Raw genomic sequence first — 27,687 nt, 5'->3', positions numbered from 1 at the left:
AATATAACATAAAATATACAAGTACAGTATACTCGTGTAGTGAGATATATAGCAAATCGCTACTGCTTGATTGCTTGTATGGTTACAAAATGTAAACTGTATTATCGCCCAGCTCTTATCTGCTAAATGTGGCTATAAGGCATGAAGATATTAAGATGTTATAAACATTAACCTTATGAATTTCTATAAAGCTGCTTTGAAAACAATGTGTTTAACTTGACTTGGTTTGCTGAGCAAAATTTTCTTCTTGTTTCTCAGGTGAATTGGTTTAAGAACCGTGATGAGATGACTGGTGTACTGCCGCAGGTGGAGGAGGCCGTGGAGGAGTACCTGAGCCTGCAGGAGCAGCTCACACAGGTAGAGAAAGTGCAGGGCAAGGTGCTGGAGGAGATGGAGTTCCTGGAGGATGCCGACACCAGAGCAGATCATCACATCCACTCCCTGGAGCACAGGTCAGCAGATGAGACCGCCAAAGAGTTTTTTGGAAGGAATCGTGTTGTGCCGTTCATGATTATTGCTTGATAATTAATCATTATTGTAGATTTGATGGGATGGATTAAAGGTTCTCATTCTTTCTCCTGTCCCTTTTCAGATACTCTGAGCACACTCAGTTGCAGTCTAGGCAGAGGACTGTCCAGGATGCCATTCAGGGGAAGTTGTCAGATTTGGATCAGTGGATTTCTCAGTATCAAGCTGCCTTTGCCAGTTTAGAGGCCACCCAGCTTGCCAGCCTCCTCCAGGAGATCAGTAGCCCTATTGATTTAGGTACAGAATTTGTTTTGGGTATCTTTTACTGAATATGAACTGAAATTTGATCAAGCAAACTTCCAATTTTTTCTTTTGGTCCTTTTAAACTGCAGGTCCACCCAGCTATGTGCCAGCAACATCTTTCTTGCAGAATGCAGGCCAAGCACATCTGATCAGCCAGTGTGAAGCACTGGAGGCGGAGGTGAGCGCTCTGTTACAGCAGCGGCGCTCTCAGCTGCGTGGCTGTCTTGAGCACCTGCACAGCTACGCCACAGTGGCCCTGCTGTACCCCCGTGCAGTGCTGCACAGGCACAGAGTTCACACGTGGAAACAGTGGATGGAGGAGCTGGTGTGTGACATGACTGTCGATCACTGCCAGACCGTCTATCATCAGTAAGTGCATTTGCTAACTGTTACCTATTAGTCAAAAGACATGGTGGACACTTGTTGGCTGCTTTTCCTTCCCTTTGAGGTCGGTAAGATTTTTTTTTTTTCATTTTTGAAAAGTCTCTAAGGCTCACCAAGTTAAAAAGAAAACATTAATATTTTGAAATATTATTTCAAGTAGTTTGATATCTATTAAATTGCAGTTTATTCCCGTGATGCAAAACTGAATTTTTTCAGTGTCACATTATCCTTCAGAAATCATTCTAATATGCTGATTTGTTGCTCAGGAATTTTTGAGGAACTTCCTTCAATATAATCTTAAAAGCTTTTATCTTAAATAGAAATCTTTTGTAAAGATTTAAAATAGTTTCACTTTTGATCAATTTGTTATTAATTAAAAATCTTACTGACCCCAAATTTATACAATTGGTAATGTATATCAGGATTCCCATGTCTTGGAAATATCAAATACATTTAAATTATTGTAATCATTTTAAAATGTTCAATCACAAAGGTTTCTGTGACGTTTCCCATTTCATTTTCATAATATTTAATGATTAATCAAATATAAATTAAATCTTATCTTAATCTTAAATTAAACTTGTCTTTTTAGGTATGAAATGCAGTTTGCACCCCAGCCCCCTCCTGCCACATGTCAGATTCTATCTAGTATTGAGATGGCGCTGCAGCACCATGCAGCAGAAACCAACACTCGTCTGATGCGGCAGGTAGAGCGTCTGAAGGCAGAGGGCGCTGGTGTGCCTGTGTGTGAGGAGCAGCTGCAGGAGATTGAGCGATGTATCAAAGTCTTCCTGCATGAGGATGCCGAGCTCGGCTCCTTCAGCCTAGCAGGCATCATCGTCTCTGCACTCTGTGCCCTCACCAGGTCTGAATCTGTGGTTTAAAAAAAAGCTTACAAGAATTGTGAAAATCACATTTAAGATTTTTTTCTGGTCCTCCATGCCCTAATTTGTCCTTAAAGGATTAAAGGGTATAGTATGTTTCTGTGCTTTGCAGGCGTAACCTGGTGATGGAGGGAGCGGCAGCCAGTGCCGGAGAGCAACTGGTGGAACTGACATCCCGTGATGGCGCCTGGTTCCTGGAGGAGCTCTGCAGTATGAGTGGGAACATCACATGCCTTGTGCAACTGTTGCAGCAGTGCCAGCTTATGTCACATGACCTGGATATCCTCAGTCCTGCCGAGTCCTCGCAAGTTGTCTACCTGGCCAATGGCGTGTACACCTGTCTACAGGTAAGGATGTTCTCAGTGTTTAATGGTATTCTGTGGCTTCAGTGATTTGATTGTTTTTCAGTGAATCAAACATTTTTTGTTAATATTTGAAGGAGCTCAACACAAACTTCCGTCAGATCATCTTCCCAGAGGCTCTGCGATGCATGCTGAAGGGGGAAAGCACGTTAGAGACCATGCTAGCAGACCTTGATGCACTTATTGATCAGTGCGCAGATGGAGTGTCGCTGCAGGGGTTGGGGGAAGTTCTGCAGGCTCACCTTCGTAACACCACCATGGGCCTGGAGGACGATCCGGATGACCACTATCTGGATGTCACTAGGTAACATGGAAAATAGAAAAGTTTACCATTCTGTGTGTTGAAGCTGCATTACTTTTAGGACAGACTTATCTTTATGTCTTGTCTTGTCAGGGTTCTGCGGGCCCAGTACTCAGAACTGATCCAGCCACGCAGCATGGAGAGCTCTGTGCAGGAAACACCCAAGATGAGTGCTGGTCAGATGTTGTTGGTAGCTTTTGATGGCATGTTTGCACAGCTGGAGACTGCATTTGGACTTCTGATTGACAAGGTAAAAAAACTGATAGTGACCTTAAGGAAAGTTCCTTTTTGGATAGAGGTGTAATGTTGCCTAATATTTGAGTCTGATGTGCAGGGGGGGCTAGTTTTTCCCTCTTTTTTTTGTCCTTAGCTGACTGTAGCTTATTTAGATTAGAGTTGTCTAATGAATCCTGTTCTCTCATCCAGCTGAACTCTATGGATGTGCCTGCTGCCTGGAGAAAGGTGGATGTGATCCGGGAGTCCAGAGCTACACAGCTCCATTTCTTTGATAATGTTCTGACCAGGCAGGTCTTGGAAGAGATTTTCTTTCTGAAGAGACTCCAGACCATCCGAGACTTCTTCCGTCTGTGTGGATCATTTGCACAGACACTATCTGGTAAATGGCTAATAAATTTATTTCCTCAATATATTAAGAGTGAAGCATGAATTAAGTAATATAAAGTAGCGCACAACTGTACTATGTTCTTGATTTGGCACCTTTCTCACTTTTTTCAACAGGAACATGCCCTACACCCACAGATGAGCCTCCACCCTCTAATGGCCCAGTACCCATTGTGAAGCCTGTGTATCGAGGCTCCACTGTAGTGAGCGAGGACCAGATGATGCGGCCCATCAAAGCCTTCACGGCAGACTTTGTGAGACAGATGCTAATGGGGCTCCCCACCCAGGCTCTGGGCCTAGCCATCTGCAGCACCCTCAGTGCGCTCGGCATGGACCTCATCGCCCAAGTCGAGGCCAAGGACTTTGGCGCTGAGGGGAAAGTTTCTCTAGATGACCTGTGCAAGAAAGCAGTAGAGCAAGGTGTGCAGGCAGGGCGGATATCCCAGCTTCTGCTCAACAGGGCCACAGTGCTGGCCAGCTCCTACGACACGGCCTGGAAAAAACTAGACCTGGTGCGACGTCTGGAGGTCAGCATCGACGCTTGTAAGGTCAGCCTTCAGAGGACTCAGCTTCACATCACAATGTTCCAGGTAAGAACCGGTTCTCTTTCATTTATGAAAAAATTGACAGTGGTTTTGGTTGTAACTCTCCGATCTGTCTCATCAGTGGCAGCATGAGGACATTCTTGGTGCAAGGACGCAGCCCATGACGGTCAATCCCCCACCTCGTTCCATCATCCTCAGCAATATGAAGAAGAAGCTCTACAAACTCAGTCAGGATGAAGCTTCTATTGGCAGCGTCCAGGTTAAAGCCTTTGCTTGTTTTGGAGAACAATGTGAAATGGAAACCTTTTAATCTAAACTGTGTTGGGTTTTGTGTTGCAGGAGAAGTTGGCTGGTCTAGAGGGCAGCATAGAGCAGAGGCTGAAGTGGGCCGGTGGTGCAAACCCCGCACTCGCCCCAGTGCTACAGGACTTTGAGGCCACTATAGCAGAACGCCGTGCCTTGGTGATGAAGGAGAGTCAGCGTGCAAACCAGGTTACTTTTCTCTGCAGCACCATCCTCAACTTTGAAGGTTTGCGTACCCGTACCGCTGAAGCCTTGAACATGGATGCCACACTTTTTGAACTTGTGAAACGATGCCAGGCCACCTGCTCCTACGCTGCCCAGTTTAGCACATCTGTTTCCCCTCTGGAACTTCAGCTGCTTCATAGACTGGTGGGTGTTGCTTGTCGCTAGGTTTTTACATGTTTCACCATCCATCTATACTGAATAGATGCATATACACTAATATACACATTGAATATTCTACAATTTAAAATAACTGTTTTGCATTTTAAAGTGTAATTTATTCCTGTGATGGCAAAGGTGAATTTTCAGCAGCCATTTCTCTAGTCTTCAGTGTCACATGATCCTTCAGAAAAGGAACCCGTGATAAAGAAAATTATGTATTCTTTGAAATAGAATGTTCAAAAGAACAGTATTTATTTGAAATTGAAGGCTTTTGAAATAGTGCAAATGTCTTTACTGTCATGTTGAATTGATTAAATGCTTCCTTGCTGAATAAAAGCTTCAATTTCTTTCAAAGTAAAAAAAAAATCTTACTTTTGAACAGTACTGTACATTGGAGTATTGCTATTATTATTTATCATTCCCCTCATTTTCACATTTTTACAAATTATTCTTTCAAAACACTAGTAATTTAATAACACTTAATTCTTGCAAATCTCAAAATGAATTGATTTTATTTTTTTGCTTTATTTTTTATATATTTAAAAAAAATTGCATAATGTTAATTTTGGTGCATCCCAACATATCACTACCTTGCTAAGTTTCACTTTGAAATGTATTTGACAGTGACTCTAAAAGCTGAACCATCAACATTCCTGTTTGTACATATTACATCACAACATGTGATTACCCATATGATCCATCTACTATTTCTCTGTAATCTGTTGTCATTGTCCGTTTCTAATTGAAAACCACTGGATTGTGTCTTTGCAGAGTCCTGCCATGGATCTGTCTATTGGTGGGCCTGAGTGGCTAGTGTATGCGCAGAATCACCTCACCCAGGAGATGTCCAGTCAGAGAGCCATGCAGGAGGACAGAGAGCAGCAGCTGGAGAGCGTGACAGAGACTTTACAGCTGCTGGTGGACTCCATTAAAGGCATCCTGTCCAATCACAACCGTCAACTTGCTGATGTTAAGCACCTACTGCGTGCAATGGCAAAGGTATTTAATATCCAATGCAAAATGGTTGATCTGTTAAGTTTATTGGGTGCCTATCCGCTTCCAAAAATTAGTTTTAAGTGTGTTAGAATAGCTTTTGTGTATGCTCTAATGTTAGCTGTTTTTCAATTTGGCAGGATGAGGAAAATGCCCTTGCAGAGGGAGAGGAAGTGACCTATGAGGGCAGTGTGCGTCAGTTCCTGTCAGAATACAAGGCATGGCAAGATAATGTGCAGATAGTGCTGTTCACAGTAGTGCAAGCCACAGGTCAACCACGCAGCCAAGAGCAGGTTGAGCTGCTGCAGGAGATTCCTGCCACCCTGAAGGAGCTAAAGGTTCAGAGCCAGGGGTGAGTGCTTAAGCTGGTTTCAGAACATAACTTGAAGTGGCTTTTGTAGTTCTAACTGCCCCCCCCCTAATCCCCCCCCAGCATCTACAATGGCTTGGTGGGCTTCGCTTCTCCCCTTGTTACTGAGAGAGGGACTGATTGTGTGAGTCCCACTTCCACAGTCCAGACCAGCTTTGCTGCAGGTACGTCTGTGTTTTGCTTTCTTTTTTTTTAGGTGATTTCTGTTCAGTATTACTGAACTTAATCTCTCTGTCCCTGTAGCAGTGCGCTGCACTGGAGTGAAGACCCAGCCGGACAGCATGTCTCAGAATGCCCGCAAAGTAATTCCTCGAAACTTTGGGACCCCGACAGACACTCCCCCCAGTACTTTGATGATCAACAGTAAAGGACTGGCCCCGAGCCCCAAAAGAGCTGTGCGGGATCCCAAAACTGGGAGAGGTTAGTTATAAAGCAAATTCCTTAGTCTCATACATCACTCAATTTTAAAATCACTCAAATGTGACTTTACATCTGCATGTTTGACCAATTACTTTAACAGATAGATCAGTCAAGTGCTTTTTGATAATCAAGTTCTCTCTCACCAACTCTGCTCATGCGTTTGAGCAAGTTTGAACAAGTTTTAACAGCTATCAGCGATTATATACATTACTGTTCAAAAGTTTAGGTATATAATAAATAATAATAATAATAATAGTTATTATTATTAATTCATTCCTGTGATGGCAAAGCTCAGCACTCCTGTCTTCAGTGTCTCATGATCCTTCAGAAATTGATACATTTTATCAGGATTATTTGATGAATATGAAGTTTAAAAGAACTCCATTTATATGAAACAGAAATGTTTTGTAACATTAAAAATGTCATTACTGTCCCTTCTGATCAATTTAATCTGTCCTTCCTGAATAAAAATATAATTTTCTTTTAAAGTCAGTCTTACTGACCCCAAGCTTGTGTAGCGTAGGAACCTTAGATCTGTGTGTTTGAACTACAATAGACACTCATGATTGAAGTGCTTTTTTATATTCGAGTTAAGTAATGCTCATGTGTTCAGCCAGTTTAAAAAAAAATTTTTTTAAGTTTTTAATTACAATGGATTGTTTGTGTATTATCTTCTATACGAAATTGGTACCTTTTTATTAAAGTATTTGTAGCTATGAAATGCTTTATATAAACTTTAAGCTTTGCTAAGATCACTGATCAGCAATTTTTCCTACAGCTGTGCAAGAAAGGAATTCCTACGCTGTTAGTGTGTGGAAGAGGGTAAAAGCCAAACTGGAAGGGAGAGATGTAGACCCTAACAGGAGAATGAGTGTCACTGAGCAGGTGAGCATTCCTCCTTTACACCTACGACCTTACTGCTACTGTTCTGCATGTGTCTTAATGCACATTTGTTTCTCACTCTCACTCAGGTGGATTATGTCATCAAAGAGGCGACGAACGTGGACAACCTTGCACAGTTGTACGAGGGATGGACGGCATGGGTGTGAACGGGATCCTTGTAGATCACTTTGGTCCAGCGAGGGTAGAAATCCACCAAAATCCACTGGGTCTGGGGCAATGGAGCCACAGAGCACCATGCAGGAAAAGGAGGTGGGGTGTAGAAACCCTCCCTCAGGCCCACACCGGATCCCCGTAGCATAGCTACATCCGGCGATCCAGCTAACACAACGAAATGGGTCTGCATCTGTCTCCCCGTGATGTGTGGGAGCTCACCAAGATGGGGAGGCGGGGTGGGGGGGGGGGATAAGGCACATGGCTTGAACTACCCCCCAACCAACCCCTGTATCAACAACAACAAATAAACGTCTGTCAACTATCAAAACAAATAGGATTTGCCACAGGGAAAATTTGCAGGAGACAGTTTATCCACTCTTAGAGCAGAGGTCTGCGGTAATTATTGAGTTTCTAGACTACATTTGTGCGAGAGTGGAAGGAAAGGGTGATCCGGTCTTCGAGGCATCCTCTGGCCTCTGTTTTTGGATGGCTCGGGGTCATGCACGACTTACGGCTGAGCTGTCTCCTGCTGGAGCAGGTGTGGAGGGCTGTGTAACTGGAAGGCTCAAGGGACTCCATTCAAAGCCAGAAGGCCTTTGACAGACCTTAGAGTTCGTTCTTAACCACCAAAAGACCTTTTCCCCTCTAGCATATATAGGAAACATTGCAAATACTTATTTTACACCTTCTCTAATGTATTGCACAGATTTCTTGATTAAAAGGCGAATCGCAAAGTGGTTTTGGGAACATTTACTGTCATGAGTTTCTCAATGTTTGGCACAATGAATGATATGCTTGGAGTTGGTAAGTGTTCAGTCTGAGGTCTCTATTTGATTTGATCTTTGAATATGACCCAGGCTCAGTGTGGTGAGATGTGCAAATCGGTTTCTAAATGCTTTTTTCTTAGTATGCATCTCTGATCTTGTTTGTGTATTGTAGATTTTTCTCCCTCTCCTCCTTTACTATAAATTTAGTTTGTCTTGATTGCTCCTTTTTTTTTTTTTGACTTGCCTGTGGAAGTGTATTATCGCTGATACATGTTCCTTGTTAAAGCTTGCGTTTTACTGAACTTGACCTAGTTTTACATTTTTAGTGGGAGAAATAAGTAATGGAATTGTGATGTGGTGATGGTTACAATTGTTGTCTCAGTGGTTTTACTCCATTTTGTTGGTCAAATAAAATTATTATTAAACCTCTTTGGTCTTCATTGGAGTGTTTGCTGTATTTAGTTGTGTTTGTCTGATTTTGATGCTTTTGTTATTTTCATACTTGGAATTGTTTACCCAGAATTGTCTATATATATTGTGGTTGTGTGTGTGTATTTTTGTACTGTATTTTTAATCAAGTAATTGTAGCCTTGGTGAGCATAAGAGACTTAAAAAAAAACATCTTACTGACCACAAACAGTAGCATTAATGGCATTGATATTCAATTGTCGTGAAGTTTGTACTTATTTACCTAAACTAATATTTAGCCCTGTCTCAATGTTTTTGAGTCCAAAATGCATGATGATGCATGATTTCTCCCATTGCCATCAGATTGTAGTTCATCAGATTGAGTAAGCTCAGCTGTCTAACTACAGTTTGGGGGAAATATAATTTTATTAGTAATTAAAAATTAACATTTGGTCTCGCACTATTTAATTTTTACTGAGTGGCAGGTTAAATTTTACAGTTACCGATTGTTTTTCAACAATTAATTGATCAGCACATTTAAAGCACCTTTCGTTGATAACTTGTGAACTACATTTCCCATGACTCCTTGTATTCCGAGTTTCAGATAAAAACATCCTGAAAATAACGGTCGGTTGACAGACTGCGGCAGTAACGTTAGAGGGGAAGCGGGTTCATATATAATCGTTCTCTCCGAGGAATACAAAATCTGAAATTCCCCAAAATAAACCATGGCTGAGGGCGATAATAAAAGTGCAAATTTGTTGGTAAGTGGTCTGATCATGTTCCTTCTTACAAGCAGTTCGCCTGCTGTCGAAACATTTCCTATCGTGGCAATCTTTTTAGCAATATGCTACGCGGACATCTAACGTAACGTTAACAGTTACTGCTGTACTGCTAACCAGATTATATAAATACGCGACAGAGTACCATAAAACTTAATCCGTCTCTTATTTGTATTTTTTAGACGTGTTAACGCAGAGAATAATCGTTCTGTAAATACGCCACGGAAATGAAGTGCGTGATAAGATGTTAGCAAGCTAATGCAGTGCTAACAAAAATAGATTACTCTATCTAACGTTAGCATCTTACTAAATGGTTTTCGCACACAAATCTTGGATTTCTATGTTTAATGTATTAACTTTTTGATGAATATTTTTAAGTTGTACCTTTAGAATGCATGGATCTTTGCTGGAGATAGCGAGACGAAATTCTCCACATGCGTGTCTAAATGTTTTTTAGATTAACTTAGTTGTAAAGCCACCAAGAACTCTGGTGGAAGTTCATGCTTTAGCCTTTTAAAATTCATTTTAAAAAATGACACTAACTTATTTTTAAGTAATACATCACAGAAAGGAAGTTACAAAGGAAGTGGCCATTTAAACTTTACCAGCTGGTTTAAACGGAACATTTCACCGTCCCTGTCTTAAAAAAAACGTGCTCCTTTTTTTGTTTTTATATATATTTACCATTTCATTTATCTTTCATAAGTGACTATTTTGTGTTTGTATAAATTTTAGCATTCCTGACATTCCAGCTGGAAGTGCCCATCCCAAGACTTCATGACACTCCCATTTTAAAACAATCCCGATAATGCCATGTCACATGACATAAGATAACTCATTGTTTAAACACTAATATTGACTAGAAGCATTTCTCTAGGCTCAGGAGACCAGTCAGCTGGAAGAGCACCTGCAAGGATGGGGAGAGGTCATCCTGGCTGGAGATCAGTTCCTGCGCTGGGAGAAGCCGTGGTACCCTGCAGCATTAGTGGCCGCCACCACAATCCTCTTCACGTGAGTCTGCGGCTCATAGTGTGCATTAGTTCTACTTCTTGACTTGAGGCCTAATCTTTAACTTAAAGTAATCAGATAAGGTCACTCACTGGAAGCTTAAGTCTTAAAGTATTTAATGATTTTTACAATCATCGCTTTCTATCTTGTGCCTCAGATATATATAGGTTGTTACGCATTCTAAACTTATACCAAAGTCCCTTTAAGTCATTTCCTTCTGTGGCCATCTTTGAACTGCCTCTAGGGCAGGCAAGTGCAGCTTCTATGGCCTGGTCCCAAATGGCACCCTAAGCATTCGCGGTTGAAACATAACAGTATCAATAAGTAAGCTGAAGTAAACATAAGTGTTGTATTTACTTGGAAATGTTGTTCCCAACAGTATGCAGATTTATAAGACCATAATAAATAAATAAAATGAACATCTGCAGAGAGCACAGTCAAAATGAAAAAACATTTTGTGACTGGCATAGCACTGATACACACTGTGACTGTGGAGGGCAGTACAGCAAGCCTATGTATAACGTACGTAATAACAGATCTGTTTACAGCATGTTGATGTGAAAACAAAACAATACAGAAAGCAGCTCTGATACAAAAATAGAAAAAAGGTCACAATGAAATTATGCCAATTTTCCATACATAGCGACGGTTGGTCTGGGAACGCCCCGTCACATGATGTGAATTTAGCCCATGGAGGAAAACATTGCCTTGGCGCTCATTGAAATACACTTTACAATCATGCCGAAGAGGTGCTGTGTCGTTTTCTGTACCGCCAATAAACAAACAAATTATGAATTGAAGTTCTACATCTTTCCTAATAAACACACAGATCCGGAAAGGAGAACAAAATGGCTACAAGCAATAAATAGTAGTGTAATGCTTCTGTGATGTTCTGTAATACCTCTATAGTACTTCTATAGTATGTCCCAAAATACTATAGTATTCCTATATGATTATAATAATATTTTGTCCTAATATACTACAAGATTCCTATAGTTGTTTTTCATAAGGGATGTCTCATTCACATGAGCGTTATCAGCTTGATAGTCCAATCGCTACGTAATGACGCGAGCCGTGAACCTATGGAGTAAGTTCGTTCAAGGTCTACACTCATACAGACTGCAGTCTGTGAGTTAGGGATCACTGTCAGCACAGTCCCTCGGCAACCTCGTACTACTGATCACCGTTTTACAAAAGGATTAATAGTTTGAGGTGAAGCATGTGTACAATTGGTAAGTGACAAGGTTTTATGGAGTTATAGTATGCAACATATACAAAAGTTGATTGAGTTAGGCTAATGTTACCGCTACAGCTACCGCGATGTCTTACCTGGAGATTCAACCAGATAACAAAATATTTCTGGAAACGGCCATTTGGTTGGGTCATTGACCCAGTTTTTAATTCAATAAGGGCAATCATAACCTATTGCAGTTAATTTTGCAATGTACCGTTGCCGATCGGCAGGCGTCAATGACTCGCAATACGACATTTTTGTCATTCAAATACACACGACGTTCGTGGTGTTTTCCCCCACCCCAACTGTGTACATGTTGGCTTTTAACGAAGAGGGTGTGGTTCGGATTTGGCGCTCAGCCATCATGCGTCTCTGTTATATGCACGCCACAGACTGTCCGCGCTTCAGAGTTACGCCTTTTGCGTTCCGTCAATATTACATTATTAGAAAAAGAAAAAAGATTCTTTTTTAATTTTTTTTTTAGAAAATCGATTTATTACATTTGTGAATCGATTCAGAATCATCCACGTCCGCAACGAGGTGCATCTAAGATTTTATTTATTTATTGCCGATACCTCGGAGAGCAAGGTGGCCGATATATAAAGCCTATACTTTATATTTATTATTAATAAATTAGAAAACAAATCTTTAAAATAAACATGCTTATACTTTAGATGGCATCTTCTTGAATCCGCAATCCTATTACAGTATTTTTCACAAATAAAGTAATCGTTTAAATGTATATGAATATGTGAATAAAAAGGAAGTAAACGCTGTAACAGGGCACTCAGTAATCTGGTAATTTTGTGCGCACTGATAAACATATTTTTTCAAATAAAGAGAAGGTAACACTGATTTTACATACAGCACACAGTGAAACCGATATGAATATGACACAGTGGGCAACTGGATATAGCACAGCATATTTAAAAATGAAGGATTTAAAGTTTCATGTGAAGCTGATCTTCTGTTCGCATTCACTCACTTCACGGACCAACCGTCACTCGCCGGAACACGTTTATGCAGGATACAAATGCACACTTCACAAGATATCACAGCTGGATTCGATTAAATCTGCAAGGTTTGTGAAATTAAATGTTCATTAGATATTCAGAGATTTGTTTAAATGATGTAGATGCGCATTTGCTGAATGTTGACGGTAAATGAGATAATATTTAATGATAAAAATATTTTAGCCTGATTGTTTGCCTTTTCTGTTACAAATAATATAAAAGCAATCAGTTTACTTTTCCGCATACCATTTACTTTCTTTGTTTACCAGTTCTGTCTAATAAACTATTAGATGTGACTGACAGAGATCGTAAACTAATGAAGACTGAGAATGTGAGTGAGCGCTGTGTGATCAGGCGCTGCCGTTTTCTTCTCAGGTGCTGGTGTTCTCAGAGCCACCCGTCAAAATAAAAGTCCCGCTTCCCCTGAATCCCTGAATTGTTGATTCAGACAATATCTTTGATGTTTATGGTGGTTTTTAAGTGGCATACAGAAATTGTTGAGATTGGTGTCTACTGCATGCTGATAACTAAACCTACATAATTATGCCGGAAATATTAAAGGGACTATGTGTAGTTTTTTAGGTATTTTATTATCTAAAATCAATATTTTTATTCATAAATATGTCCTCAATGGTGTACAAATATCTCTGCCAATTATCTGACTTATCCTCGTAAACAAAGAATTTATTATCTTTATATACATGTGACGGGTAGGTCCACGGAGGCTTCCAAGCCCCGAAGAGCCCCGGCCCAATTTAACCACTGCTTGTCGGCCATCTGATCTGATATTTGCTACTATAATGAAGATGAATGTTGATGAACTTTAAATAAGCGGGGGAATTTCTTGACTTTAAACAAATAACCATTTAAATGTTTAGGATGTTTGCTTTGTAAGAATGTACAGGGAGACTTCAGATATAAAAACGCTGAGTTTTTAGGTTATGTTTTCTTACCATTACCAATATGGTTGCACAGTGGCTTCACTTTTTATGATGTCATGAGCGAACCAGTCATATAGGTCAGTGGTCTTTGCCTTTATTAATTGTATCTTTCCATAAGGTAATATAGCTATCATAGCCACATCTGCCTTTATCAATTGTGTTTTAAGCATCTTATGTACTGAATTCCTTTTATCATTCACAAAATTCATTTAGTAGTTGTTGATTTTACTCCTGTTTATCTTTTTGGTAAAAAAAAAAAAAAGTATTTTATTACACTTCTGTCTTCCGTGTGTTGATAATACAGAAGAGGCTCTACAAGTTAATGATATCTCACAAATCCTTAAGATTGGGCGACAGGCTCCTTTCCATTAACATAATTGTATTTATTCAACAATCATCTTTGATCGTTAATTTACTGTTAAGGCAACTTTCTTAGCTGGTGCCCCAAGGTAAGAGGTCATTTTGTGTTCTGACACTCACCTTAAGTGACATGACCAAAATCTACAATATTAATTTGGTGTCCATATAGACAAATTCCTTACATTTATGATGCCCATTTTAAGCATGAATCACATGCAAACTCTTAAACGCACTTTCAAACACACTTCAGAATCTCGCCGAAAGTAGTAGGTCATCTGGACATACTACTTTTGTCACATACTGTTGTTTGCCTGCTATATAGTAAGGGAGTATGTGATTTCAGATGCAGCCAGTCAATTATTTTGTTTCTGAATGAATTTGAGTGAGTCGTAGAATCACTGACTGAACAGATTCATTCAAAAGTCTTTTCACTGGTCTCTACTGGCTTAAGCATGTAACCTGCTGAAAGAATCACCCACCTCTAAAACACAGGCCAACAGTCTCAGAAAGTAAATAAAAAATTACACTCTTTAGCTTTAAAATTGAACCTGTTAAGCTTTAACTTTAAGCTGATGTTTTTCATGTTTGCTTCTTTTTTTTTTTTTTTTAAGTGTAGCATGCCACAACGATTAGAAGAATAAACAAGTTCTTAATAGCGATGCCCTTTCCCTTCCCCTTTTACTTTCAAGTAATCGTGTGTCACTTTGTTTTCTGTTGTGATTACTTCTGCACAGTTAGGCCTGTCGCGATAGTCAATAAATCAATTAATCGCACGATAAAAAAAATTAGCTCAATTTTTCCGGCCGCGATAATTTCCATTTGCATGCTTCTCTCTCTCTCTCTCTCTCTCTCTCTCTCTCTCTCTCTCTCTCTCTCTCTCTGTTTTTTTACTAAGCCTATTTAAAATCCTATTTGATTGCAGAGCGCCATAGCACATTCCCGCAGCACTACCTCTCGCGCGCGCGCTCTCTCTCCCTAATTTGAGGCGCCATCTAGAGCTTAAATCAAACTTCATTCACGCACGCTCATTCAGTAGTCAAACATGCATGTATACTACTGAATGCTCAAACAAATACATATGAAATGCACAATGACACACCTAAAGTCTCTCACGCACATACACGCAAACTCTACACACACGAGATGCACGCACACACAAACTCTCCACGCACATAGCCTACTCATATGAGACACACGCGGACACACAAACTCTCCACGCACATACTCAGACACGCGCGAACACACACAAACTCGCGCACATACTCCTATGAGACAGGCGCGCACACACACAAACTCGCGCACATAATCATATGAGACGGGCGGGCGCGCACACAAACTCTCCACTCACATACTCATGAGACGCGAGCACACACACACACACACAAACTCGCGCACAAACTCAATGAGACGCGAGCACACACACAAACTAGCGCACATACTCATATGAGACGCATGCTCACACAGTAGTAGATGATGCATATGATTCTCAGTGTGAACGGAAGTCACACATTGATTAGTGCATTTTTTGTTAACAGACACTTGCTTTTATTGTTTTTGGTTGTTTTGTTCATTTATTGCGGATATTTAAAATGTTTTCCGTTTTCCGTATTAAATAGTCTTTAGAAATAAAAGTTTATTGATCTTTGAAAAGGTGTACCTGCATTATTATGCCATTATCATTATTTTAGATAAAAATGGTCTCAAAACAACAATATTATCGTTTATTATCAATATTATCATTTATCACAATAATTTCTTGGACAATTTATCGTCCAGCAAAATTTGTTATCGTGACAGGCCTATGCACAGTCATCAAATAATGAAATAAAAGTAAGAGTTTAATTTCCTTTCTCTTCGTTGGCAGGCTGATCTACTACTTGGACCCCTCTGTGCTTACTGGTCTGTCATGCAGTGTCATGATCCTGTGCCTGGCTGATTACCTGGTGCCCACTCTTGCCCCCCGTGTCTTTGGATCTAACAAATGGTGAGTGAATGGACAACAAGACCCGCTCTTGACCACAGGCTCTCATCGCAATCTCTTCATCTAATAGCAAGGTTAATATCAAATAACATGTTTATCTTTAGAACTCAATTGTTCATTTCTCTATGTAATAAACGGCAAGAACTTCAGATCCCCTGTGAACACATGCAGGTATTTGCACAGCATGTATGTTCTTGCCTCTTCTGATTCCGTTTTAGTCTGTCACCCCTGGCAACTTCCCTTGCTCTAGTTCAGGACCATGGGTCTCTGGTGTCTTTGATTGACAAGTTGCAGTTGCTGCCGAGTATCCAGTGTCAGGCAGCGTTGGTTTGACTCAGCAGATCTTCAGTGTGCTGATCCCGTCCGTTCTCTCTGCAGTGAGAGGTCTTGCAATGCGAGATCAGAGCCCTGGTGTTTATTTTAGTGTTTGGCAGCTTCCTGTGGCTTTAAGCCTTCAATATGGTCATGTTTTTTTGCCCAGAAATAAAATGCATTGGCTAAGCAGAAATAGAAGCAGATTTCCTCGTCATTGGATGCTTGTATTACCCATAAAGATATTGTTTATCATGTATGTTTATTGAAGAGTGTTGTTTCGTTCCTGCACAGGACCACAGAACAGCAGCAGCGTTTCCATGAGATCTGTGGGAACCTTGTGAAAACTCAGCGTCGTGTGCTTGGCTGGTGGAAACGTCTGTTTGCCCTGAAGGAAGAAAAGCCAAAAATGGTACGCTCCTTTGACTTGTTGAACAACATCTTCCTTGTTTCATGTCTGAGAACTCACTAGTGACTCATAAGCATTTCACACTGTAAACTGCCATTTCACACCACTAATTTGGCTTTCACCCTGTTACCCAGCAGTAAGAACAAACAAACATGAGCCTGAGTGCATGGCTCTACCCATACATAATTAAAGAGCTCTTTGTGCCGTTAGGATAACATATTTAAGGGCACAGTCGATATTCAGTATTATTGTGTCGTGCAAATACAACAGACATTTGCACAAGCATGCATTAATAACAGGGCTGCATACTTTTGAGTTTAGCTTGGAGTGAGAATTTTGGAAGGGCGGGGGTAACATCACAATAAATGTATTGTGATTGTCAAAAATTTGGCAACTGAACATACTTTTACTAGGTTTATTGACAACATGTTACAATGTTTACATGGAACAGTGACTGGTAGGCTACTATTTTTTTATTATTGCTTGTCACAAATTTCACAATTTCTTGTGATTTGATTTCGATCTTGATTCAATATTGATTCATTTTGATACATATTAGGTAGATGCATGTTAATTTTTCTCAAGAAAAAAATCTCACCTAATGCTATACAGAGAGCCCTGTCAGCTGGTATTATTATTAAAAGGTTAAAAATAACTCAAATATAATGTGGTTTTTATTATAATAACAACGTTATTATATTTTAATGATATAAGTAAAAATACAATAAATATGTAATATAGTGCACATAGACTATTTAGCAAAATACTCCTCTCTATAGCTAATTTTTCTAGCCAACTAACGTGCTATATATGGTCATTAAATGGCTTTCCTGAGGTAAATGTAACAGTGACATTATTCTCCAGCTGTTTTATTGACCCCTTTCCAAGCTTGTAAAACTAGCTAATTGATCGATATTATGAATGAGCCATACATTTCGGTAAGTTGTACTGTATCTTTCAACATACCTATTGTTCAATCGTGTTTATATAGAGAGGTGCTACAACTATATATCACGTCACAATTACATCACGATTAATACATTTATTTAGTAAGGATGCATTAAAATGATCAATTTGTGACCATAAAGACATTTATATTGTTACAAAACATGGCTATTTTAAATAAATGCTGTTCTTTAGAATTTTGTCCATCAAAGAATACTGGGGGGAAAAAACCTATATCACGGTTTTCAGACTGGAGTAATGGCTGCTAAAAAAATTCAGCTTTGCCATCACATGAATAAATTACATTTTAAAATATATTAAAATAGAGAACAGTTTATTTAAATTGTAATATTTCACAGTATTGCTGTTTTTACTCTATATTTGTGCAAATAAGTGCAGCATTGGTGACCATAAAAGATTTCTCTGAGAAACCTTTACTAAAGCTTACATTTGATATTATACAAATGTATTGATTGGATGTCAGATGTTCCTCACAAGTGTGCAAGTGAAAAACTTTGTTCTGCATTTCTGTAATATTGTTTTTACTACTTCTTCTCAGTGTACTCCATGTAACGCATTGTTCTACTTCTCTACAGTATTTCCTCTCTGTGATCAGCAGTCTTGTGGCTGTGGCCTGGATCGGACAACAAGTGCATAACCTCTTCCTTACTTACCTGATCGGTACGTATTCGGTTTATCTGGGCTAAAAATTATGCAAACTACATGGAATAAATCCCCTGTGTTGAAAGGCTGTCGTATTACATTAGAGCACTGCACTGCAATGCAATGAAACACCAGCCTGCAAACTGTAGAGAAGTCACGGTCCTTTATCAAAGCCGGGCTCATGCAAACTGTGACTAGGCTGTGCGACAAAGAGGCCATTGTATTTAGGTCATGGAAAGCCAAAGTTCCAATCCAAAAATATGGTGCCTCTTACCCTCCCTGCACACAAGATTTGTTCAGTCTGTTTGTACCAATTAGGTGAAATGTTCTTGTGCACTCACTCATTTTTCATTTGTTATAAAAGTGTTACTCTTTATGAAATAAATAGTACTTTAGGCAGGGGTGCACATACCTTTTTTTTGGCCTGGTTCTCAAGGAAGCACCTTTACGCGACACACTTATCCTACCAGCTGCCTAAATTTAAAATAACACTATTTGTTCACTGTAGAAATTAAATATAGGTTAATCTTGTTAAAGCTGTATTTTTATTTTATTATCATTAATGACAAAGTGACAGCAGCCTAATATTCCTGCTATTGTCTGAGACCGAATGCATGGATGGACCGAATATACTGACTAACATCCGATTTCTTCCTCAACTGTTCACTTATGACATAACCGGGAGTAGGGATGGGACGATTACCGGTTTCACTATAAACCTAAAATGTACTGACGGTTAGTATTATCGTTCAAAATTTAATTCTCATTAAAACCGTGTAGGGCTGCAACTAACGATTATTTTGATAATCGATTAATCGGACGATTATTTTTTCGATTAATCGGATAGAAATTAAATTAGATATTTTTTTTTTATTATAACTAAATAAAACCGTAAATCAGGGTATTTATGTGTAAAAGTGTACTTTAAAAAGTGCAAAAGCCACACATTGAGTTTTACTAATATCAATATTTGCATTGTTTTTAATGATAATTGCTGATGGCAAGTTGACAAACATGATTATTGTTAAAAAAATGATATCCAACATGTTATGTTTTAACACAATTTTTGTTAAAACAAATTTACACAGACATGTTGTTCAGATGTGAATATCTGAACTAAAAACAAACTAAAAACATCTAAAATATATAATTCATTTAATTTTTATTTAAAATTAATTATATATAAGGAATATAAGGATAAAGAATATATTATATATTATATATATAATATATAAAAGAATATAATATAAGGATAAATTGATTAAATAAATATAGAAAGACTGAAAACAATTGTGTGAATGTAGAGCCGCAGTAGATCGCGTTTGAAAAACAATTAAAACTTAGTAGACAAATGCTATAAAAAGAGAACGGAATGGAGGTAACGTTACCCAACAAGCTAACAGGCTTGAGTAAAGGACAGGAGAAATTATGCATTAGTGCACAAGCATTCGCTGAAAACCACTGAGTACAGTGACTAAAAAACAATATTTTACTGCTGCTGTTATTAACTGCCTTTGTATTTAATGCTTCACTTTGTAAACACCGTTTTAATTTAACCTATTTCTGCGGTAGCGCTATTTTAATCCATCACTTACGTTGCGAGCGAACTGATTGCACAACCTGATGCTCGAGACAAAATACAGACATCCCGGAAGTCCCGGGAGTCTCCCGCATATTGATTGCGGCTCCCTGATGCCCGCGAATTAGTTCAAACTCCCGAAATCTAGAGCGCGCAAGCAAGAGCGCGCATGCGAGACAGAAGAGACTGCTCCAAACCGTGTAGCGCGCGCGCTCGGCAGAGCGCCTGAGGGAGAGAGACCTTGCGTGTGTGTGCGTACCAGTAAACGCTCCCCGTGACGTAAGCAGACCAACTAATCGATAATGACATTCGTTGACAACGATTTTCATAATCAATTTTATCGATTAGTTGTTGCAGCCCTAAAACCGTGTTTGATTATCGTGATTTTAATAAATCACTATAAATCCTGTCCAACCAGCAACAGCTTGACGCAGGCACGCAGCGCGCCGCGCAATGTTTTTTTTTATTGGAGAAGGAATGGCGGAAGGCAGTTACCGTGCTCGGGAGATTTTTCCGACTTTTAAGAGGACCAAATCTGAGGTGTGGTCATATTTTGGCTTTTACAAAAGTCCTGAGGGAAACTTAATCGAGTATGTTCACCCTGACGGTAGAACATGCACAAAAAAGTCGCTGCAATAGGGGTAAACACTTCAAATCTGCCGAGTCATTTTGTGTGACCATCATCCACTGTTGTAGCGAACGCAAGGCAAGTAAACTTTGACCTCAATAACAAAACTACGTCTGGGAAATATTTGGGCACAAAAATTTTTTTGGAGTCGAAATATTTTCTCTCACTCACTTGAAAGGAACGTGAAGCTTCCGCGAAGAAAAGTTCGCAGCAAGCTGCTTTGAGCCAAAGACGAATGAATGAATGAATGAATGAAGTTCAAACAAGACTAGGCTATTAAGGGTGACATTTAAGAGATAATAATGTATATTTATTGTACACTTATTCCACCAATATTTCGTTGTACCACATAATTATGGGGACATATTGAATTAAGATTAATGTTTTAAATCTTACATGTTAAATCCATTTTGTACAGCGTACAAAACTCGACCAGGCAAGATGATCACAACAATATTATCAAATTCTGTAAACAAATTAACAATGATTTCATTTTCAATACAATCAAAAACAAAGAAGACGGCAAGTTGTATTTGAATGAAATGAGAGCGTGCGTCCGTTGTGATAACATGGATGTGCGCTGTATAATGCGTTGCTATTGACAACGGGCATTATAAGGAAATGCCACACAATAGAATCTTGCTTTAAAAAGTGCATAGAGCTGCTTATTTTTTTGGTTGTTTGTTGATTTTCAAATATAAAACTTGTTGTAATGTTTTCAGTGTGAGCATCAGTTCTTTTTGAACACAATACAATACAATACAAAGTTTATTTATAAAGCACAATTTAAAAACAACCGAGGTTGACCAAAGTGCTGTACAAAAGAAGATAAAACAAACACAAGCTGTAAAATAAGTGCAGGGATTAAAGTTCTCCGTCGCTACGACGGATTTCCGTTAATTGCAGCGAGTCTATGACGGATTTCCGTCAATTGCAGGGTTCCCGTCTGTCCATGCCTTAAATTCACCTTTCATAATTTTAAGGCCGTAAATAGGCTTTCGTTTCTCAAATAGTGTGATAAATGTCTTAATTTTAGTTTGCAGAGGTCTTAAATTAAGGAAAGACGAGGTGTAGGCCTATTCACCCTGCTGAGGAGGATGTGATAAAGCCTGGATTGGAGCGAATGCACGTTCCTCTATCCACTCTAAGCATTTTGTAATCGCTTCGCTTTTGGTCCACTCCGGGTTTTCAAATCCCGCGCACGGAAAAACTGCTCCGTGTTCACTTTTGGAGAAGTGCATGTCAGGCTACAGCTGGTTTGCTGCGGTCCGAATTCGAGCGCGTTTGTTCCCGGAGCCCCCCGCAGCGTTGGTCTTGTTTCACACTCAACTTGGCGCATGCTAGAAAACAGAACGCGGGTCAATATTGGCCGTTTCTCAATACCAAGTAACCTACGCAAACTTCGGACTTGCGTCCTTGGTAGTTCAGACTTGCCAAGTTCGACTCAGGAGAACGAACTCCCGAAGACGAGAGGACGCGAGTCCGGTTATTCTGCAAATGGAACAGCGCGTTCTTGATCGCGTCACTCAGCTCGCTCTGCTACTCCGGTTATGTCTTTATGTATATTTTAGGCAACAATAAAACGAAATATGGTATAAAATACAACTCTGCCTCTCAACAATACAACAATACAACGAAATGTAACTTATATAAAACACCTCTTTTCATTATAAATGAACATATTATCATAAACATATTGGCCAAACAAATGTGGTTCAGGCAACGCACATTGATTATCTTCACTGCATATTAGAGCCCGACCGATATATCGGCGGGCCGATATTATCGGCCGATTTTAGGCATTTTCCTAACTATCGGTATCGGCATTTATAATGGCCGATAAATGAATATTTTAAAAAATGCGGGTACGGTGATTCATGTAAGGGTGGCGCTGCCAATAAAGCACCTAAAAGCTGTCACAAGAACTGGCAAAAATAATGATTATGAATACAACAAATATAGCAAGGAGACATTTTAATTGTTTATTAATAAACAAGTGTTTTCAGTCAGTGTCAGCCAAAGATAAAGTTGACGATGCTGACTCGCGATCTTCAGTGAGCGCGCGCCAGAGAGAAATGCACATTTCATACGATTACATGAGTCTGTCTGTCTTTCGTTTTGAATTGTTCTGTTTAAAAGTAGACATTTCAATATAGATTTATTTCAATTCTCAGGTCTATACGCTGAGTTTCGGTTCATGAGACGAGCTCCAGTTCACCCGCAGGCGCCTCCGTGTCGAGATTATCTATTGTCTGCTAAATTTACTTCTTATAAATTAAATCCAGTTCAATACAAAACGAAATTCACTTTGAAACGAAAGGTTTTGTGCTTTCTGTTTGATGTCTATGTGAAAGTTTCAAAGCATTAGTGCCGCTTTCAGATCGCTCACGTCCGTAGTGCTGAACTGTCGCGTCTGTAACATTGTTTTTTCCTCATAAATGCAAACACGAAAAATAAAATAAAATAAAATGAATATTTTATGTAGCCTGTGGAGACTGAGAGCCAACCCTTCTTCATCCGGTGGGTAGTAGCCTACTTGTGATTTGCGCAGTGTAATTCACAGAATTGATTTCTCTGCTACAAGCCTCTGTCACGTATTGTGTGAGCTTGTGACTATTGCAAGCGCGCAGCTGAGAAGTCCTGATTATATTGTCTGCTATATTTAGGCCTTCTTCTTATTTATTAAGGCAATTGGTTGATGAAACATTGATTAAAATGCGTGGCGCGAGCGATCTCCGACAGTAAACTGATTCTGCTTTGTCTAGGGTAAACAGCTGTTGCGACGCGAGCAGTAACGGCCGCGTCCGGTGTAGACACAGTGTTAAAGCTCATTCTGCCTGATAATGCTACGTTACAACATCAAGCAATATTCCAAAAATGTATATAATTATAACACTTTATATAGGGCCATTTTGCATTAAGAGTAGCCTAGTTTCACGTTTAGTACATTTCGCTTACTAATTATTTAAAATAGTATAAAAGTACTGTACATATGTAATTAAAAACGTTTTCATTATGATATTATTCATTTTACTTTAGTAAAAAGATCTGAGTTCTTCCTCCACTGGTAGAGATTAGAGGAATTAAGAGTAAAAATAGAAGATAATAAGGTTTTGTCAGTGACACTTTTTATATATTTATTGATACAAGTTATGACTAAATTAAAAGACAAAGTCGTCGTTAGTGAAGATTATGCAACAGTATTTAGAATATAATATAATATAACATGCAATGCAAACTAGTTTGGTTACAGCTCAGCTGTATAATTCTCATTCTATCATTCCCCCTGCCTCCATTACATATCTGTCACACAAGTGTTTGATTACCACATTTGAGTGATCATTGCAAAACGTGTTTATAAAATATATTTATTCTGTTTATAGCTACTGTGTAAAGTACCCATCAAAAGTTTGTACACACCAATAGGAAAGTGTCCAAACTTTTGACTGGTATACTGTACTAAAATACACATAAATAATATTGCTACTGTATTATAATGTACACATAAATAATATCGGCCGATATATCGGTCTCGGGCTTTTTTTACTCCCTAATATCGGTATCGGCATCGGCCCCCAAAAATCCATATCGGTCGGGCTCTACTGCATATATTTATAACAACACGAAATATAAAACACAACCCTGCTGCTTTTTGTTTTCATTTTAAAAATATCAAACATTATTGATCATTAAAACTGACATTTAACAAACACAGGGTTGTATCGTTTTATTTTATTATACATGTACACATACAGTGAAGAGAATGCATATTAAAATATATATAAATAATATTTTATATATTTTAGAATATATAACATTACACAACCCTGTCTCTTTTTGTTAAATGTCAGTTTTAATGATCAATAATATCCAGTATAAAAGTATAAGTAGCCTAATAGGTAGGCTATAAGAAGCTATACAATGAGAAATAAAGCAAACAATTCAGTCAAACATTAACATTGTAGCCTATTAGAGAGCTGACTAAAGTTAAATAGCCTAAATATATAAAGTTATGAAACTTCACTTTGCCCTCAGCCAAAACGATTTGCCATGGAACAAACTATATAATTTAATACAGCATGTTTGGTCTTATAAAATAAATAAAAACATGCACTGAAAAGTCTCTCTCTCTCTCTCTCTCTCTCTCTCACTCACTCACTCACTCACTCACTCACTCACTCACTCACTCACTCACTCACTCACTCACTCACTCACTCACACACACACACACACACACACACACACACACGATAACAGTGTGAGATTTTTCAACAGATTTTCACTTCTTCCAACAGGGCTCAACATGAAAAAAAATCCCCACTGACACCCAGGGCCAGTAGATCAGAGTATTACTGGCCCCTTCTATATTTTTACTGGCCCTGAAAGAAATAGAAGGAAAAGCACTTTTCCATTAAACTGTATTTATTGTATACATTAGTATAAATTTTTCCCCTCACAATGACAGTGAACTAATTATTACATTACATGAGTGATGAGTAATGTTAGGCTATATTTTCACTTCAAAATGGCGAAATTAGACAAAAGTATATTACTTTGCCTGATTATTTTTGTCATTCGTTTAACATTTATGACCCAAAAAACTGTGAATGAAGAAAAAATGAAGAACGCGCTGAATCTGATTATAACAAGACTGAAGCGAAAACGAATTTGTGTAGCTTACACTTAATCACATTTTAGGGGGGCTAGGCAGAAGTTTAGGGGGGAATTTGATTACACTATTTTTAGGTAGCCCGTCGGCAGGCCGGTTATGCATTTTGCATTTTGGTCGGATTTTGTTGTAAATCTCCGGGCAAAGGAAACAGTACATGTCCTCATCGCCTTTCTCCACCCAGGTGTACTGTGTTTTCCATGACACTGGCGATATGGCCAAAAAATCATATCTCTGTATTTATTGGTTAAATGGCGATATACGATATATATCTCGGTACTTTCTACGTTTTTCTATTTGGACAAAGAAAATCTGTATTTATTTAAAAAAATGTTATTTCACATCCTGCTCAATGATATCCAAACAATGTTGATATTGAAGGATATGGAAACAAATATAAGGAATGTAATGTAGGCTATGATGTATATTATGTGCAAAAAGGTGGTTAAAATCACATCACATTCTAACATTGTAACATTACAATCTAAAAACAAAAATAATGCTTTTGTTTTTTAAAATGACTAAAGGCTAAACTAAAAATGAAAATAAAAACAAAAGCACAAACTAATTATATATCATAGCCTGCATTTGATTACCCCATGCTCACTTTCATAAAAATATACTTGTAGGTTTAAAATTCCCCATATGGAACATTTATTGTCTCCAACAACAAATATTTTAGCAATATGTATATTTTAGTCAGAATTGTTGCGCTACTATTCTACTGTGCTCCGTCTGTTTGGTGCGCATCCGCGGCGGCGCTTATTAACGGAAGCTTGAATATTAGCGGAGATTCACTTGCAGAAGCTCGTCCTCTCCTGAAAGGTAAATGGACATATTTGTTTGACTTTCTAACATTTACAGATGGAGAATATACCTGTGAAATGTCAGTTAAGCACTGAGGAAAGCACCACGTCTCAAACGCATTAAACAGCGCAACTATTTATCTGTCAATCAGCAACAGTATCTCTCAGAGCATCTGACAGGGCAAGCTGCTTTAAACTTAACTATATCTTACCAGTTATTTTAATATAAGCTTGTGTCATGTTTAATTAGGACAAATTGTACTATGTTCGTTCACTGCAGGAGCTCACACTGCGTAGGCCCTACTCCGCTATTTTTCAGATGTGCTCGTATCAAACTACTGTATTGATATTTAAACAGTATTGCCTCATTCCATATCGTTTAAAAAAAAATCGATATACTGTACAAACTCTGTTTACCGCCCAGCCCTACTAGGAATGTCCTCTTTCTCGTATCAGCCTCATAGTTCTTTGACATTTTAACACGTTATAAGTAACATGATCCTACTCCATTAAGTAAACTTGTCCCTGTCCCCAGAAATGTTAGTACTCAGAAGCGATTCCCTCCTCGTTTTCTGCTGCACATCGTTTATTTTTACCGCACCTTTTATGTGCACCCGACCAGATAGTGTATACAGTTCCATACTATACTATATGTAGTATATCATATACTATTTATTAATTATATATGACATACTACACCAAATTCCATAATCCAGAAGATTACTTTTTCATTTTGAAGTGTCTATGGCACAGATGAGTTGTAGTCCTTCACAGGGCCATCCAATTAGTGTTTGTAAACTCATTTTCTGCTTTGTATCAACAGTGAGCTTCCTTCTGCTTCTGCCTGGCCTCAACCAGCATGGCATCATCACCAAGTATGCTGGCATGGTGAAGAGAGAGATCAACAAACTTATCAAGCAGAAAGAGAAGAAGAATGAGTAAAAGAAAAGGCTCAAGTGAAAAGTTAAATTCTGACAAATTTAAGAGTTAAACAAGGTCCTCTCCCCCCATGCTTACAGTCAAATCTCTGAAGACCAACGTGAAGCTTTTGCAGATACTGAGCTGATAGTGAAAAGTAACATCTAGTAAAGAGCTTAAATGTATGCTGAAATCTCTTGAGGTTCATTTGTAATTTTTTTCTGTTTTTAGGTCTAATTTCAAATTATACATTTGTTTGTCATCAGAAGTATTTTTTTCCCAAAACTGAAATGTGTTCATTGTCTTGCATCTATGATTATTTGCATGTCATAGTAAATGTTAAGTCTGTGCAAAATATAAAGACTGCTTAATTTCTTACAATCAGTGAAGCAACCACCGAACATTTACTTTAACCAATTAGATGCACAGAACGCAACATCAGAAGTCTTGAAATGTAGCTTTTTCTTCTTTGGATGGCTTGAAAACATGCATTTCTGCACTGTTCTGAAAATTGCACTGGAAAACAGAACTGGAGTATTTGTGTAGGGGATTTTCGACCCTTACTGCTGTACTAGTGCTGTGTGGACCTCATTACTGTCCTCTAGCTCTAGCCACTTACCAATCCAACACCTGTTTCTGGGCTGTGTATATATTTATATATATGTTCATTTTTTTTTCTTTGTATTTCTTTGGCTTGTCTTAAGTCTGTCTTCTCTACTTGTTCTTTTAATTGTCATTTTGTGTTTGTGTTCATCACAACAATAAACTTATTCAAAACTCATTTTGTTTCTCAAATCAGTCGTATTGTAAACTAAAACTATTAAAATAATTTTTGGTCATTGAAAAAAAGCTGAAGTAAAATATAAAAAT

At 38.6% G+C, this 27,687-nt stretch overlaps 2 protein-coding genes across 3 annotated transcripts in view; both read left to right on the top strand.

The window, feature by feature from the left end:
* Nucleotides 1-8,590, top strand: part of smg1 (SMG1 nonsense mediated mRNA decay associated PI3K related kinase) — a 55,495-nt gene extending 46,905 nt beyond the window's left edge. For both annotated transcript variants that reach the window (XM_077212686.1, XM_077212687.1), the window contains 17 exons: nucleotides 259-452; nucleotides 593-765; nucleotides 861-1,140; nucleotides 1,748-2,020; nucleotides 2,152-2,386; nucleotides 2,479-2,705; nucleotides 2,796-2,952; nucleotides 3,129-3,318; nucleotides 3,441-3,913; nucleotides 3,990-4,127; nucleotides 4,208-4,540; nucleotides 5,327-5,554; nucleotides 5,689-5,900; nucleotides 5,982-6,082; nucleotides 6,162-6,338; nucleotides 7,117-7,223; nucleotides 7,310-8,590. In XM_077212686.1, the coding sequence (XP_077068801.1) occupies nucleotides 259-452; nucleotides 593-765; nucleotides 861-1,140; nucleotides 1,748-2,020; nucleotides 2,152-2,386; nucleotides 2,479-2,705; nucleotides 2,796-2,952; nucleotides 3,129-3,318; nucleotides 3,441-3,913; nucleotides 3,990-4,127; nucleotides 4,208-4,540; nucleotides 5,327-5,554; nucleotides 5,689-5,900; nucleotides 5,982-6,082; nucleotides 6,162-6,338; nucleotides 7,117-7,223; nucleotides 7,310-7,387 (3,576 nt within the window). In that variant the 3' untranslated portion in view covers nucleotides 7,388-8,590. The remainder of the gene's footprint in view (nucleotides 1-258; nucleotides 453-592; nucleotides 766-860; nucleotides 1,141-1,747; nucleotides 2,021-2,151; nucleotides 2,387-2,478; nucleotides 2,706-2,795; nucleotides 2,953-3,128; nucleotides 3,319-3,440; nucleotides 3,914-3,989; nucleotides 4,128-4,207; nucleotides 4,541-5,326; nucleotides 5,555-5,688; nucleotides 5,901-5,981; nucleotides 6,083-6,161; nucleotides 6,339-7,116; nucleotides 7,224-7,309) is intronic.
* A 579-nt stretch (nucleotides 8,591-9,169) lies between these two features.
* arl6ip1 (ARL6 interacting reticulophagy regulator 1) lies at nucleotides 9,170-27,598 on the top strand. Its single transcript, XM_077212676.1, has 6 exons — nucleotides 9,170-9,333; nucleotides 10,229-10,362; nucleotides 15,772-15,891; nucleotides 16,495-16,612; nucleotides 18,151-18,235; nucleotides 26,723-27,598. The coding sequence occupies exons 1-6, from the start codon at nucleotides 9,298-9,300 to the stop codon at nucleotides 26,839-26,841; spliced, it is 612 nt and encodes a 203-aa protein (XP_077068791.1). The 5' UTR covers nucleotides 9,170-9,297; the 3' UTR covers nucleotides 26,842-27,598.
* The last annotated feature ends 89 nt before the right edge of the window (nucleotides 27,599-27,687 follow it).

The sequence above is a fragment of the Siphateles boraxobius genome, unplaced genomic scaffold (assembly GCF_051911475.1).
Source record: "Siphateles boraxobius isolate OS27281-9 unplaced genomic scaffold, OSU_SipBor_1 66, whole genome shotgun sequence".
In the NCBI taxonomy this organism is placed as follows: Eukaryota; Metazoa; Chordata; class Actinopteri; order Cypriniformes; family Leuciscidae; genus Siphateles; species Siphateles boraxobius.
Note: the sequence above shows the minus strand (reverse complement) of the source record. Positions and strands in the feature narration are given on the sequence as shown.

Excerpts from the sequence above, each read along its gene's own strand:
- arl6ip1 (XM_077212676.1), top strand. The coding sequence starts at position 9,298 with ATGGCTGAGGGCGATAATAAAAGTGCAAATTTGTTG. Across the intron at positions 16,613-18,150 it reads AGGAAGAAAAGCCAAAAATG|TATTTCCTCTCTGTGATCAG; the intron begins GTACGCTCCTTT and ends ACTTCTCTACAG. Across the intron at positions 18,236-26,722 it reads CTTCCTTACTTACCTGATCG|TGAGCTTCCTTCTGCTTCTG; the intron begins GTACGTATTCGG and ends TTGTATCAACAG.